General features: G+C 38.4%; 1 protein-coding gene across 3 annotated transcripts; it reads left to right on the forward strand.

Annotated features, from left to right (window-relative positions):
• Positions 1-41: 41 nt before the first annotated feature.
• Positions 42-15,310, forward strand: LOC132113905 (centromere protein F-like). 3 transcript variants are annotated; one of them, XM_059521956.1, is made up of 11 exons: positions 42-234; positions 335-460; positions 674-802; positions 2,700-2,822; positions 5,943-6,078; positions 6,897-9,277; positions 9,905-10,092; positions 10,322-10,466; positions 13,588-14,404; positions 14,875-15,034; positions 15,132-15,310. In XM_059521956.1, exons 2-10 carry the CDS (start codon positions 440-442, stop codon positions 15,003-15,005), a joined length of 4,071 nt encoding a protein of 1,356 aa, XP_059377939.1. In that variant the 5' UTR covers positions 42-234; positions 335-439; the 3' UTR covers positions 15,006-15,034; positions 15,132-15,310. The 3 variants fall into 3 exon arrangements, with proteins under 3 accessions (XP_059377939.1, XP_059377938.1, XP_059377940.1); XM_059521955.1 differs by having other exon boundaries at positions 15,152-15,310; XM_059521957.1 differs by having other exon boundaries at positions 15,167-15,310.
• The last annotated feature ends 129 nt before the right edge of the window (positions 15,311-15,439 follow it).

Genomic DNA, 15,439 nt, shown 5'->3' on the forward strand with positions numbered 1-15,439 from the left:
TAGAGCCACATATATCAGTCATAATGATAACAAATAATTTTGTGACTGTCTCTCTCAGATCTGCGTGTGTCAGATCTACAGCGTGAGGCAAAGCTGGAGTCTGAGCGCTTGAGAGACGTGGAGTCTCGCCTGGCTCAGGCTAACAGAGAGATCAGCACCAAAGAACAGAGCCTGACACGCACGCAAGACCAGCTGACCCGTGCACAGACCCGCATCACACAAGAGACTGACCGGGTTTTTTAATATTCATTTATTTTTGTATTTTTTTGTTAAAAATCTGTCTGTATTGTGCATTAAATGGTTAGAACATGTCATTTGTAATACCTGTCTATAGGCCCAGGCTTCTGAGCAGAAAGTCAAGCACCTTCAGGAGGAGCTGAAGTGTCAAAGTCAGAATGCTGAAACCAGCCGCTGTAACGCAGAGCAGCGCAGGAAAGACATGGAGAGAGAACATCAGAGGGTGAGACGGAGCACATGGACACGCTTGTGATTCATTGTTTCCTGCACTGCCCTACTGCTAAATATACAGCTTCTTCACTGTTGTGTTTTTAGCTTTGAGTTATGATCTTCCTATATCGCAGTGGATTGTTTTGTTTCATTAACATAGCTCTTTTCACAGTGTTTGTTGTGATTTCAATGCAAATTGACTTATCTGTGATTTGTCTTTTTGTAGGAGCTGTTGGAGCTGCAGAGAGAGAGACAGGCTCTGGAGAGACAACACCAGCAGGAGAGCAACAGACTCAGCCAGGAGATCCAGCAGGCCAGAACACTTCACAACACGCTGCAGGCTCAGCATGACAAGGTACTAGGGCTGAGGAGGAACTAGATAGAATAGAACAGTGTAGGAGTTGCTCAGCCTTTATATAGTATAGCTTTGTAGTGAGTTTAATTTGGGTTATTTAGAGGTCATGCTATTACTTTGCATGCAATAAAAACACAGCCCAAAAATTCCACTAGCTTTAAAGAGCAGAACCCAAGCAAAGTCCTAACAAAAATTTATCTCCACCTCTTAACACCTTAGCAACTGCTTAGCAACACGCTAACAACCACTTAAAGGGATAGTTCCCCCCAAAATAAAAATGATTAACCCATGTTACACTAGCTATAGGTGGAGAGGAATTGGTGGTAATCTTCAATAGCGGTGAAAATTGTGGGTGATAATATTCCATAGCATTCACTTGTTGCAGTGGTGTTCTAGCTAGAGATTATGGTTTATAAAGTTTTAAATATGGATATTTGTAACCAAGCATCAATTTGGCATCTGTTTTTATTTGCGTTTTCAGTATTTTGTTGTTACATCTCTTCCATTTTTTTTTATTTATTTGTGAAATAATGGCCAGGCCAGTGTTCTTGTGGACCATTTAATTATTGCAAAAAACTTTGTGTGTACAGATTCAGATCATATGCACTATGCTGATTATGAAATGAACATCACATGTACTGTATGCACACCCTAGTGTATATGTAAAAAACAAATGCAGTACACTTTGGGCTCTAGAAACCTCATAGCAGTGCTCCGGTAACTGTAGAGCACTGTAACGATGTGTGTTTAGATGAGCACCACTGGTCTCTGCTCGCTTCTCCTATTTCCTTAAATAGCTTCAGTTCAGTCAGCTACTTTTTGTTTGTAATTTCCAGAAATCTAGCCTCTACTTTAGATTAAACTGCAGCTTCTGCTGTCTGTCCTTTTCCTCTGTCTCTCTTTTTTTCTCTCTGGCTCTCGTTCTTTGGCTCATGGGAGCTTCAGTATGGCTGTCCGCTGGTCAATGCACTAATGTCACCTCTCTCTTTCTCTCATGCTCCCACTGCTCATGTTTTCTCACACAGTTCTATTCCTTTTTTCTCTTTCTGGTTTTCCTCCTCAGAGAACACTAGAGCGAAGGTCAGTGTTGTAATCTCACTGTGATTTGAAATTTCTAGCATGTCTTTTCTTTCAAGAAATGCCTTGTATTCTTCAGACACTTGAGTACAGGAAGAAGATATGGATATGACCTAGGGGTTTGGTGTGTGTGTGTGTGTGTGTGTGTGTATGTGTGTTCATAGTAAAATATCACTCTCGACATATACAGTTCACTCATATTTCACAGTCTTTTTTTTTACTTTTTTTTTTTTTTTATATATATTGCTGATAAGATACTGTGTGTTAAAATAAAGAGACATGTGATGCAAACATGTCTGTCAATACAGAGATCAATAATGGTGTTTCTATGCTGACGGGACACAAAACTGATACCGTGACCTGAATTGAAGTCATGGGATGTGCCGTTTTGAAATTCTGAGTTACAGATTGTACATCTCTGCTTCTGGCAAACCTTGAATGTTTTACATAACCTTGGATGTTTTACACATTCTCTCTATTTGTATAGAGAGAAATAAAAATGCAACGTGAGCATAAAAATTTCAAATGTGTGATTTGCATTAATGTCCAATTTACATGAATAAACCTTTGGATTCAGTTTTGTAAACGCTGCATGGTTTGCACATCATCTGGTCAAACTGCAAGACACGTGAAAGGGACTTTTTGCATTTTACATTCCATAAATAAATCTCATCATTTGTTTGTCATAGTTCCCATAACTTGGGTTTGTGTGGCATCCTGCATGGAATAAATGTCACAAACTCAGTTTACCACAAACAGGGCTTGATGAAGATCCATCCTCTTTCCCTTGGCACATGCTGACTGTTTGTCTCTCTCTCAGGTGTGTTTGCAGAAGCAGAGTTTGGAGAGAGATCTAGAGGATGCGAGAGGAAAACTGAAGAACACCGAGTCTGACCTAAAAGAGAGTCAGAAGAGAGAGACACAGACGGAGGCCAAACTCACGGTACAACAACATGAGAAATACAGTTTAAGAAATTAATACTTTTATTCAGCAAAGATGCATTAATTTGATCAATTGTCACAGTAAAGACATTTGTAATATTACAAAAGATTTCTGTTTCAAAACAGATGCAGTTCTTTTGAACCTTCTGTTCAGTGTATCCTGAAAAAAAGACTGGAGTAATGATGCTGAAAATTCAGCTTTGCATCAAAGAAATAATTTACATTTTTAAAATATATTTAAAAAATTGAAATTTTCAAAGAAACATTTGTGTAAGAATATTTCACAACATTACTGTTTTTAATCATGTAAATGCAGCCTTGCTGAGCATAAGATACTTATTTCAATATATATATACACTCGCCTAAAGGATTATTAGGAACACCTGTTAAATTTCTCATTAATGCAATTATCTAATCAACCAATCACATGGCAGTTGCTTCAATGCATTTAGGGGTGTGGTCCTGGTCAAGACAATCTCCTGAACTCCAAACTGAATGTCAGAATGGGAAAGAAAGGTGATTTAAGCAATTCTGAGCGTGGCAAGGTTGTTGGTGCCAGACGGGCCGGTCTGAGTATTTCACAATCTGCTCCGTTACTGGGATTTTCATGCACAACCATTTCTAGGGTTTACAAAGAATGGTGTGAAAAGGGAAAAACATCCAGTATGCGGCAGTCCTGTGGGCGAAAATGCCTTGTTGATGCTAGAGGTCAGAGGAGAATGGGCCGACTGATTCAAGCTGATAGAAGAGCAACTTTGACTGAAATAACCACTTGCTACAACCGAGGTATACAGCAAAGCATTTGTGAAGCCACAACACGCACAACCTTGAGGCGGATGGGCTACAACAGCAGAAGACCCCACCGGGTACCACTCATCTCCACTACAAATAGGAAAAAGAGGCTACAATTTGCATGAGCTCACCAAAAAATTGGACAGTTGAAGACTGGAAAAATGTTGCCTGATCTGATGAGTCTCGATTTCTTATGAGACATTCAGAATGTAGTCAGAATTTGGCGTAAACAGAATGAGAACATGGATCCATCATGCCTTGTTACTACTGTGCAGGCTGGTGGTGGTGGTGTAACGGTGTGGGGGATGTTTTCTTGGCACACTTTAGGCCCCGTAGTGCCAATTGGGCATCGTTTAAATGCCACGGCCTACCTGAGCATTGTTTCTGACCATGTCCATCCCTTTATGACCACCATGTACCCATCATCTGATGGATACTTCCAGCAGGATAATGCACCATGTCACAAAGCTTGAATCATTTTAAATTGGTTTCTTGAACATGACAATGAGTTCACTGTACTAAAATGGCCCCCACAGTCACCAGATCTCAACCCAATAGAGCATCTTTGGGATGTGGTGGAACGGGAGCTTTGTGCCCTGGATGTGCCAAATCTCCATCAACTGTATATCTATATATCACCTTATATATATATATATATATATATATATATATATACACACACACATTTACAGACCCCAAACTTTTGGACAGTCATTTGGACATCTAAGTGATGGACTTCCTTTTTAGTTGTATGCTGTGAAATATATATAAAAAACATTTAATTTCTTTTATAAAAAGAATTTCTGAGGAGGAGGTCATTGAAAGGAGATTTTTGGATTTGGTTAACTTAAACGTCAAAATTGTGTGGATGCTATTTTTTTAGATCAACTACAAATATTAATTTATTAAGAACGACGGGACCAGAGATTCACTGACTCTTAACCAATCTGACACGTACCCCGCCATCTTTTCTTTTATATTCATCAAAATAAAATAAAGTGTGTTAGGTTACCTCAACAAGAAATGCTGTTCAGGAACAACAGCACAAAGTCCAGATTGAGTCACAATGTCTGGTAAGGCAGGGCTGTCTCAAGTTATGATAGGGTGGGATTTTTTTGTTGTTGTTGCTAATTTTCTTACCCTGTCAAATACACAAATTGATCAGAGAGAGACCCGTTCAAAAGAAAGAGAGACAAACCAACGCTACACGTTCACAACATTTACCAAGCAGTTTAAATGGAGTCATTTTAAAGTAAGCTTATGTTTACTATAGACTGTTGCTCATACAGGTTTTGTATTATTACAAATACATAAATAGCTTCTTTATTTTCTCTTTGAGAATGTCCCCAAAAGTACACTTCCGCTCAAGTTCTGGGGTCCGGTTTTTACAAATATTTTTTTAAATGATCGTATTCTCACCAAGGCTGCATTAAAAAAATAGCAGTAAAAACTGTATATTATGAAAAATTATTACAATACATATTAAAATGCAATTTATTCCTTCAGTCTTCTGTGTCACATGATCCTTCGGAAATCATTCTAATATGATGTTTTGCTGCTTAAAAAACATTTGTTATTATCATTGTTGAAAACAGTTGTACTGATTAATATTCTTGTGGAAACCATGATACATTTATTCAGTATTCCTTGATGATGGTTCAAAACAATAGCATTTATTTAACACAAACATTTCTGAATAATGTAAAAGTTTTACTTTTGATTAATGCGTCCTTGCTGAATAAAAGTTCTAATTTGTTAAAAAAAAAAACATTTGAACAGTAGTGTATAAGTATAGATCAGAGAGACACACACACACACACACACACACAGTGATCAGAGAGACCCAGTCAAAGAGAGAGACACACACTGCAACAATCCTGTTTCTGACTCAGCAGAATAGCGTCTCAGATATAGCACCATTATCTCCTTATGACTTCAGTTTCACGCTGGGGCTTGGGTTTAAGCTGTTTATTTTTAGACAGTATGCTTACAGTGTGAGAGTCAGGTATTATTATCACCAAAAGCTTTTATGATATTTAAATGCATTGTAATGTTATATGCAGATCAGGATCACAGTTAAATAACCTCTTTGTCCTCTTGAATGCTTTTATTTTGTGTATTTAGGTGTGTGTGCTCGCCTCACCCTGAACACTTTAAGGATTCTGGTTGCTTTACTTTTTACTTTTAAAATTCTTTTCCCTGTAACAATACAGTTGTATAATGTAGTTTTATGGTTGTTCAAATGTGGTAAGTGTCTTTAATCATTAATCTCATTTGATAAGCCTGTTGTGTTTTGTTCTATACGTGCACATCTCATCACGTCCTGTAGGAGGCGGTTAGGGATTGTGAGAGTCTCACTGTGTCTCTGGGGCAGGCGAAGAAACAGGAGAAAGCTCTACAGGAAGAAGTAAAGCGGTTGACTGAAGAGCTTGCCGAGGCTCTCAGGCTTATTAAAGAACTGCAGGGTGAGTTGGGAAGAAATCTCGTCCACACAGAGAACTGTGTTTGTGTGTTTTGGCCCCGCTCTGTTACACACATCCCATGTGTTTGCCTCCCTCTTCTGACCAAACTTGGACCGTGCACTTTCAAAAATCACTGTACAGTACAAGATGTCTGTGATGTCAAAACAGTGGACCCCAAATCCTCCCAACCGTCATTGTTTACATTTAGGGTTTATAAGACCATACATTTTAGAAACCTGAATACGAGCATGTGTTATGTAGTTGAATACATTACTACTACAGTTCTTGAGTGTCATAGTATTGAACTATTATATGAAATAAAATATAAGGACATACAATTCTCTTAAAGGCTTGTAAGCATGTTCAAGGTTGTTTTACTGTATTGTCCATTCTGTTTGTCACAGAGCACAAATTTGTCTTTGACACTGGTGTCGTACATAAACAGTTATAAATCCACATAAATACACATTAACAACACAAAAACCAAATTTAACAAAAATAACATTGATCTCATCATACCATCAACATGCCCCAGGATCCCACTATAGTGTAAAACAAGTTGACTTGAATTACTTCAAAAAATACTTTTACTTGAGAATGAATTATGTATAAAAAAAAATATATATATATATATACATAATCATGGTAAAATTACTGTAATATGATGCCTTTTGTCTTATTATTTAATATTATTATTATTATGCAAATCTTCCACTGATTGATATAGTTTGTTTATTGTTATTATGTAGGAATAATGGGTGTCACTTTTGGTGTCTCTTGTTATAATTATTCTAATTTCTTGATGATTCTGTTTCCTGTAGCTCAACTGGCTGCTCCTCCGGCTGTGTCTGCTGCTCACTTCAGCTCTGCAGGAGACTGCTTCTCTCCCTCTGTTTCCCTCCATCGTGACCGCTCTCCTCCTTATAGCCACTCCTCTCAGAGAAAGAAAGCCCCTAAAACAGGGCGAACAAGAGAAGAGGAGAGAATAAAGTACCCCTCTGGCAGAGAGCCAGGAGAGGGCATCGACTCGAATGGGCAGCGCATTGGGAAATTTGAGTCTGAGGAATCACAGAAATTTAAAGGAGAAGGAATCCGAACACACCCAAGTGACTCTCTGAAAATGAGTGAGACTGATGTAGAGACCACAGTGACAGAACAAGACACAGGTATTGAAGACGTGGACACAGACTCGTTGACATCTAAGGCAACCAGCGGCACAATGCCCAAAAGTGAATCGGACATCTCTTACAGCCTGCACAACACATCAGGCAAAACAGAAAAACGTGACTCTACACCTCTAAAAGTTCTGAAGAGAGAGAACATGGAGCTTCGCGATGAGCTTAGAGATGTGAAACATGAGCTTCAGACGCGACTTGAAGACCTCGAAACCCAGAGAAGAGCGGAATCTGATGCTAGGACCAAACTGAAACAGTTGAGCCGGAAACACTCGACACAGACAGAGCAGCAACGCGCCAAAGCTCTTGAGCTCAAAGATAGCATGACAAAACTGGAAGCCCAGCTGGAGCAAGAGAAGAAAGAGAGCACAAAACTGAGAGAAACTCTTCATGCCCTAGAAAGAGAAGCTGAAAAGAGGCTGGAAGAGCTAGAGAGAGACCAGGAAGAAGGTACCCAGCTGAAGAACGTCTTGGCTGAGATGGAGCAAAAGGAGACTTGCATGGAAGAAGAAATGACACGAATGAAAAAGGACTTACAAGTCCTTCAGCTCAAGCTTGCACAGGAACGAGAGGAAAAAGAGAGGGAGAGAGAAGAGGTAAGGAAGCAGATGAGAAAAGAGGAAGTGGAAGGTCTAAAGATTGTACAGCTTCAAGAAGAGCTGGACAATTTTAGAAAATCACAGAGTTTGGGAGAGAAGTTATCAAAAGACAATCTTCCCCTCACATATTTAAAACTAGAACACCATTCTAACACTGATAAGAATCTTGCTGTTACAGAAAACAAAGACTTGGTTTCTTCTCCTAACAATCAAGAGTCCATCTGTGACTCTGTGAACCTTCAGAACAAAGTGGTCTGCAAAGAAACCAGAACAGTGGAACTGATTATGGATGTTGGAGCACAAACTAAACCAACAGAGGACAAGACCTCTGTCGCAGAGATAGGTGGGACTCAAACATTGAGTAAAGGTGCCTCAGATTTGGACAGCACTTCTGTTTTAGTTTTAGAGGCGGAGCGTCTGAGGGCAGCGCGAGACCGAGAGTCCGAGAAGGCGAAACTAGCTCAAGGAAAGCTGGAGGACCTACAGAAGCAAGTGACCACTCAGACCAAGCACCTTAGCCAAGCTTTTGAAAGCCAGAGCAAGCACATTGAGAACCTGTTGAAAGAGCTGCACGACAAAGACTGCGCCCTCCAGAAGCAGAGCGAGGAATTGCAAAAATGTGGAGAGAAAATCTGTCTTCTTGAAGAAGAAAAACAAATTAGGATGACCATTGCCCCTAGTGAGGTCTATAAGCCTCCTGAACTGTCTTCAGAGATCTCAAGAGAACTAAGCTGTGATTCAGTCTTCAGCAACACAAGCATAAGCGACTATGAATTGTTTAGTGATGACGCACAACCGATTTTGAAGGAGAAGTTCTCACGGCCTACTGTACTGTTTCCTGTTATTCAAAACATTGACCAAACCAAAACTAATAAGATATCTGATAAGCTACAAGCAACTGAAGCTATCAAGCCACATGATTTATGTCTTGCTTCAGACATAATTCATTGGGGAAATGCTCCGAATTCTAGTGCTGTTTCGGAAGCAGCTGGACTTTGTGAAGTAATTGATGAGAACGCAACTTCTCTCTTGCAAGATGAGCAGCTGGACGTTCTGAACTTCCAAAATCATGTTCCAGAACATTCTACAGGTGATCCCAAAGAGCTAGAACGAGTAACAAAGGAATTACAGGATGCGCAGCTTGAGCTGAATGTGTTGAAGGCTCAGAATTCAGAGCTTTCTCTACAAGGAGGTGTGATACAAGAAGAGATTCTGACTGTTAAACGAGAGAATGAAGAGTTGAAATTGAAACACTTAGGTAAAGAAACTTCTGCTACACAAGATGCTGCCTTACTTTTAGAGAACACTGAAAATGAAGAATTGTCAAGCACAAAGGAAGGGTTACAAAGTGGCTTCCCAATGGGACAGGAGTTGACCGTCCTTCATGCAAAAAGCTCCAAGGCAGAGGTTCAGTCTCTTCAGGAGCAGGTATGTTTTATTAAAATGGAAATGTTTTTTTGCAGTCTTAATGAAATTTGAACATGCATATTTAATTTTTAAGCATTTTTTTTTCTTTTCCGCAATCTTGAAATGACAGGCGTCTCTCTTATATGCCGGAATTCTCCAATTATTTACTCTATTTAAACCCCGCCCCTTTCTTAACATTGATTCACGTTCACATTCAGATATGCTTTCGTCCAATCTACATCCAATGGATAGAACCAGGTCCCACCCCTTATTTTTTTTTCATTTTCAATAATCTTTTTCATACAGATGTACATGACAAATATGGAAGAAAAGTTACACCACTGTCTCCTAACCAGGGTGCACTGTGATAAAGTAGTAAGTTATAAATCCCTCCTTGTTAATTAGTGAACATGTCTTTATCAGCTATGAACACAGTAAGCCATTTATTTTATTTCCATTTTGTGTGTGTGTTGTGCTGTGTATCTCCTCCCATAGTATAATCTGTTTTTTTCTATTAAACTAAAAGTATGTTCTGACTGGTCGTGATTTTTATACTTCATGTAGCATTTTCACTTTCAATGAATGCACTAAATGACTTAATGAATAGCCGATTTATTCTTTTTGATTCTTATTCTCTGTGTCCTCCAGATCCAGGCATTACAAGAGCAGATCCAGCACCTCTCTGAGGAGAACAGGACACAAGCTGAAGAACTAGAACTCTGGAAGTTCTCTGAAGAAACAGTGGGCAACAACTCACCTTCCGTTGTACTAAAAGAGTTTGAGCTGTACCTCCCCTGCAGTCCAAGAAAGCTGCACACGCAGTCCCAAATTACAAGGTAATGTCCCGTGACTGGCATTTGTTGAAGATAAATATGTGATAAGCAACATAGTAATGTAAATAGTGTTTGTTCATAATAATTACAAAGGCAGTGTTGAGGTACTTAACGTGAATTATGGGTATGTTGATCCTGAGATGGGGAAGGTAAACATAGGTTCAGTGAATGAGAGATGTTTATGTAGGACCCTTAAAGCAAGACCCTTCAGTCTGTGCTCTGTCTGCTGTAGAACCAAGATGCACCAGTGCACTGTTAGAGAGGGCACACACTGGTCCCGATTAGCTGATATGAATGACCAGACCAACTTGGGGAAGCACGTGTCACCAGAAACTCAAATGACACGCGATGTGAGAGAATCTCAAGGATCTGTTGAGGTAAATAATGTTTCATAATGTGTGTCATTGTTTACATATGGAAAATTATTGAACTGTTGTAAATGTGGAACTGTACTTTTGAAGAGTAGTTTTCCTTAAGTGTACTTTCCTTCATTGCACTCTAGTCCTGTATAAAAATTTTTTTTGCCTTTTTTATACAACAAAAATGATTAGAGAAAGTTACAATTAGTGCATTAACAAATAATTTTTTTTAATGGAAAATGACTACGTGAACATCCTGCTTAACATCATCTTTTGTGAATATAGACTGAATAAAGGGCTGTATGATTAATCAAAATTAAACCATAAGAGCTCTCTGAGGTCTTCAGACAAAAAAAAAAAAAAAAAAAAAATATATATATATAAATTTATATATATAAATAAAATTGATGGATTAACGTTTGCAAATTAAGAAATTAAAGGGGTCATGAAGTGCCTTTTTTTTTTTTTTTGTACTGTTCTCTGAGGGCCACTTACAATGTTATCAAGATTTTTACATTAAAAAAAAAATCATAATTTAGAAGTAACAGACTATTTTCTGTCCTGTCTTTAACCTCCCTCATCTGGAGGATTGTTGACTCGCAAGTAAACACCCACTGACATGATCGGTTCAAACTTAGATCACTGACATGATGTTTGACAGCCTATATTGATTCAGTGATATTGATAGTGATTTAGATTAAAATGCATAAATACTCTGTACATATCAAACGATCTGTAATAACAAAGCAATAGTGACCACGTAATAAAAACAGTAACTCAGACTTGTGTTGGTATGACATTACTGTCTGATCCTATATATTCGGCACAGCATCGTCTTTAGTTTCAATCTTTCTGAAAGTCCTGCGTTGAATTGTGCCTTGCTTGTAAACAAATCTGTGGTAAAATGAGGCGAACAAAGACCCAAGTTCTTACTGATGCAGTCTGGAACTTCATAAAAAATATCAATATATTGACATTCAATATAAGCTGTTTTTAGACTAACAAGCCAGTTTTGAGTTCTGAAACTTACAGGATGTTTTTGTGACCTCACTAATATGTCAAAAGATCAAGGGAATTTTGACAGATTTACTTTAAGACAGCCATAAATATTATGCTGCATCCCAATTCGCTTACTTATACTATGCCCGAAAAGTATGTACTCTTTTTGTGAGTGTTAATTTCGTCAGACGAGACGAGACGAAATATGTTCGTCAACAACCTTTTTTTTCATGACTAAGACGAGACGATGACAAGACTGCACCACTGTCCAAAAACGCTGACTAAGACTAAATTAACATGCATTATTGTTGACGAAAAAAGACGAGACGAAAATGTTTTGCATAAAATAAAAACTAAGATAAAATCTCTCTTCATTTTCGTCTACAATCGTCTCTGCTTTTTCATCAACTGTTACGCCTTTAAAAATTCTGAACGATTTTGCGGCTTCCCGCTGTTGCTCAAGTTACAGGTCTCATACTCCTGTTGCTGCCAGCCTGTGGCTGCAATACGAAACTGCTGAACACACAACACCCAAAGCGAACACGAGTGATGAGCGAGCGACGACGACATGCTGGGTCCGAAGGAAGAGGCTCGATATATGTGTGTGTTATAGTTAGCAGCGGTCTGTTATCAAGAAATAAAATAGTGTGTGCGTAAAAAGAATTTGTCCACACGCCGCTCAAAAAATACAAAATAAAAAAAAATTCCTGAGCGCAAGTCCACCTGTCTAGGCAGGCTTTTTGTGTTATATTATATTTCCTGTTGCTGCGCGGGCTCTTTTATTGTATATGACAGCTTATGTCCCGATGACCGGTCTTTGCATTACGATTAAAAGCAGTATCAATAAAGTAAAAAAATGTGATCAGGTTAATCATTTGTGAATGTGTCTCCTAAATCAGAATTTGAAAACCAGACACATTTAACATTTGCATCCAACAAAAATCATTCAACAAGTGTATTTTGTCAGGTAATTATGACATTTAACCAATGTTTGAGATATGTGAAACACTTTTTTTACTGAAATGTTTATCAGTAATAATGTGTTATTTAAAAAAAACACTTAAAATTTTGTGACTAAAACTATACTAAAATTAAAAGACTTTTAGTCGACTAAAACTTGACAAAAAAAGATATGTGAATGACTAAATATGACTAAAACTAACAAGGACATTTGGCACAAGACTAAGACTAAATTAAAAATAGGTGACGAAATTAACACTACTTTTTGTGAAGAAAAAGTACATACTTTTGAGTGTGTAGCAGAATAGTAGGCAAGCTTTGGGACATACTACTTTGTCATAACTGCGTCTTTTACGGTACAGTACAGTATATCTTGTCAGTTTAAACTGCCCTGTCAGTCATCTTGTAAAAATTGACATTATCCATATTTCGTTTAAATTAATTTCATACCTTATTGGTGAGAAATTAAGAGGCATGTTGATCTGCTAGTCGCGGGTCTATAATGCCGAGAATTCTGCTCATATGTTTGCATAATGATGCATTTAAAAGTTAATTTTGAAATGTATCATTATAAAGTTCACAGTGTTGCTGCAGATGAAATATAATATGCATAACATTAAATAAAAAAAAATTAAACAGGTTAGATATTATCTATCACTCTAACCTCTTTCTCTACCTGTCCGTCAGTCTCGCATATCTGCTATATTTGTAGTTTTTTTTTTTTTTTAACACTTTTCTTGTGTGTTTATAGTTATAATCGAATCCTTGTTCACTGCGCAATGTATTGTGGGCAATATTAGCCATAGAGTATGCACGGATCTGCACTTCTACTGCACTATTTCTACCGGAAGCAGTAAACCATCTGGGAATCTCTGGCATACTCATTTCAACATACTACGATTTGGGACATACAAATTCTAATTTTGAATACTATTTAGGACAGATAGTATGCGAATTGGGATGCAGAATTAGTATGATGTTATAATACAATGAAATAAAATATTTTTTTATTGCATATCAAATGGCAATTTTTATCTGAAAAATCACAATAGGATTTCTTTCCCCCCAAATTGTGCAGCTCTAATGTAGTCATAACAAGAATTTGGTAAATGTTGACAGACCTTTCTTTTTGTCTGCACTAAAATGCCATTCAAATGACTATTCATTTAATTGTTTTCAGGATCATAAAACTGGAAATGAGAATGTAATGACCAAAGAACATGCTGAACACAAACGTGAACGCAGCTCTATCTACAAAAGCAACAAATGTCCTCCTGTCTGTGTCTCAGATATTATGAGTAGTAATACTAAAGACAAGCTGTCACCTCCACAGACCAAACCAACAGATTACAGTAATTCAGATTCTCAGCCGATTGCCTCAGTGTCTCCCGAGGATCTGACCAAAGTAGCAGATGCTAGTACGGACAGCCAGGAAGATCCCTTAATCGGTGTTTCCATCACAACCAAATATCAGACCGAGGTAATCAAGTCAAATCCAATCACAGAGTCCTATGGGACTACAGACTTCAAAAATTCGGATGTGTTATGCACTGAGCATAATGAGATTGAAACCATGGAAACTGTTGATTTGGATAAACATGGACATTGTCATGGAGAAACAACAGATGAAAAGAACAAAGATGTGAAAAATCCAATCAAGAATGAATCGGCACAGTGTCAAATGGTGGAGGTCAGGAAGGTCCGAACAGAGGTGAAGAGTGTATCCACTCAGACAGAGGAGAGCCGAAAGCTCATTTTGGGGGACAAGCGGCCATCCGTCCACGCCTGCACCCCAAAAGATGGCGATCAGCTGGAGACGGTGCTAAATAAAGACCCGACCCCACAGTCTGTTACAAACCAACTGTTATCCAGCGTGTTCCCCATGAATAACCCAGCTCACCTCGCTGAACGCATCCGGCAAAACCGCAGCCGCATGTCTGCCGCTTACGACGAGACCGAATACGAACCGTATGGCCTGCCAGAGGTTGTTATGAAAGGTTAGATACTACTTTTAAAAAACGGAGTAGCGCAAACAATCTTCAAAATGAAAATTTCCTAAAATTCTCCCCTTCAGGCCATCCAAGATGAGTTGGTTTCTTCATCGAAACAGACTTGGAGAAATTTTGCATTCAGTTTAGCTGGCAGCAACAGTTTGAAGTAAAAAAAAAACCCTTGTGTTTGATTTGTTTCTAACAAACACCACTTTTCACAAGACATTAAGTGAAGGACTGGAGTCATGTGGATTATTGTTATGTCTTTATCAGCTGTTGGGACTCTCATTCTAGCGGCACCCATTCACTGCAGAGGATCCATTGGTGATCAAGTGATGTAATGGTAAACTTCTCCAAATTTGTTCAGATGAAGAAACACTCATCTACATCTTGAATGGCCTGAGGGCGAGTCAGTTTTCAGCAAATTAAACTTTTAGGATGAACTATTCCTTTAATGGTCTTTTTATCTCCGGAAGGATTTGCTGACATTCCCAGCGGGCCGGCTTGTCCATACGTCCTGCGAAGGGGGCTTCTGGGAACTGATGCAGTGCCCCTCCCACGCAGAGATGCCACGCCTCAGGAGGATGATGATGACATCGAGCCATAATACTCCTACACACCTTATATCTCCCATAGGTAATTACTCCACATGCTTCGCAACACATGTTTGTAATGCATTAAGAATAGAATTTAAATTCATTTCCACTGGTTATTATAATATAACTAATATTAGACGTCTGTCTTTGTTCTCAGGTTTCCATGCTGAAGGAATTTCACTGCCTCTTTAATCCTAATGTACGTGTCAAGGGTGTCTTCTGCTCACTGCTCACCATGACACTTGAGAGGATCTGAGCGTTGCCTGTATTATGTGATGTAGAATTTATAGACCCAATTTATAGTTTTGTGATCTCTTTCTTAGTACAAAAGAAAAGCCTTATTGTGCATATTTAAGTTGTTGGGGCCTTTTATAATTTAGCTTTGAAATACCAATGTAATATTTATTTATTTTTTTTCCGTAGAGGTGTTGTTTGCCCCTGTTTT

This window comes from Carassius carassius, chromosome 33 (assembly GCF_963082965.1).
Source record: "Carassius carassius chromosome 33, fCarCar2.1, whole genome shotgun sequence".
Taxonomy (NCBI): Eukaryota; Metazoa; Chordata; class Actinopteri; order Cypriniformes; family Cyprinidae; genus Carassius; species Carassius carassius.

Excerpts from the sequence above, each read along its gene's own strand:
- LOC132113905 (XM_059521956.1), top strand. The coding sequence starts at position 440 with ATGGAGAGAGAACATCAGAGG. Across the intron at positions 461-673 it reads TGGAGAGAGAACATCAGAGG|GAGCTGTTGGAGCTGCAGAG; the intron begins GTGAGACGGAGC and ends GTCTTTTTGTAG. Across the intron at positions 9,278-9,904 it reads TTCAGTCTCTTCAGGAGCAG|ATCCAGGCATTACAAGAGCA; the intron begins GTATGTTTTATT and ends TGTGTCCTCCAG.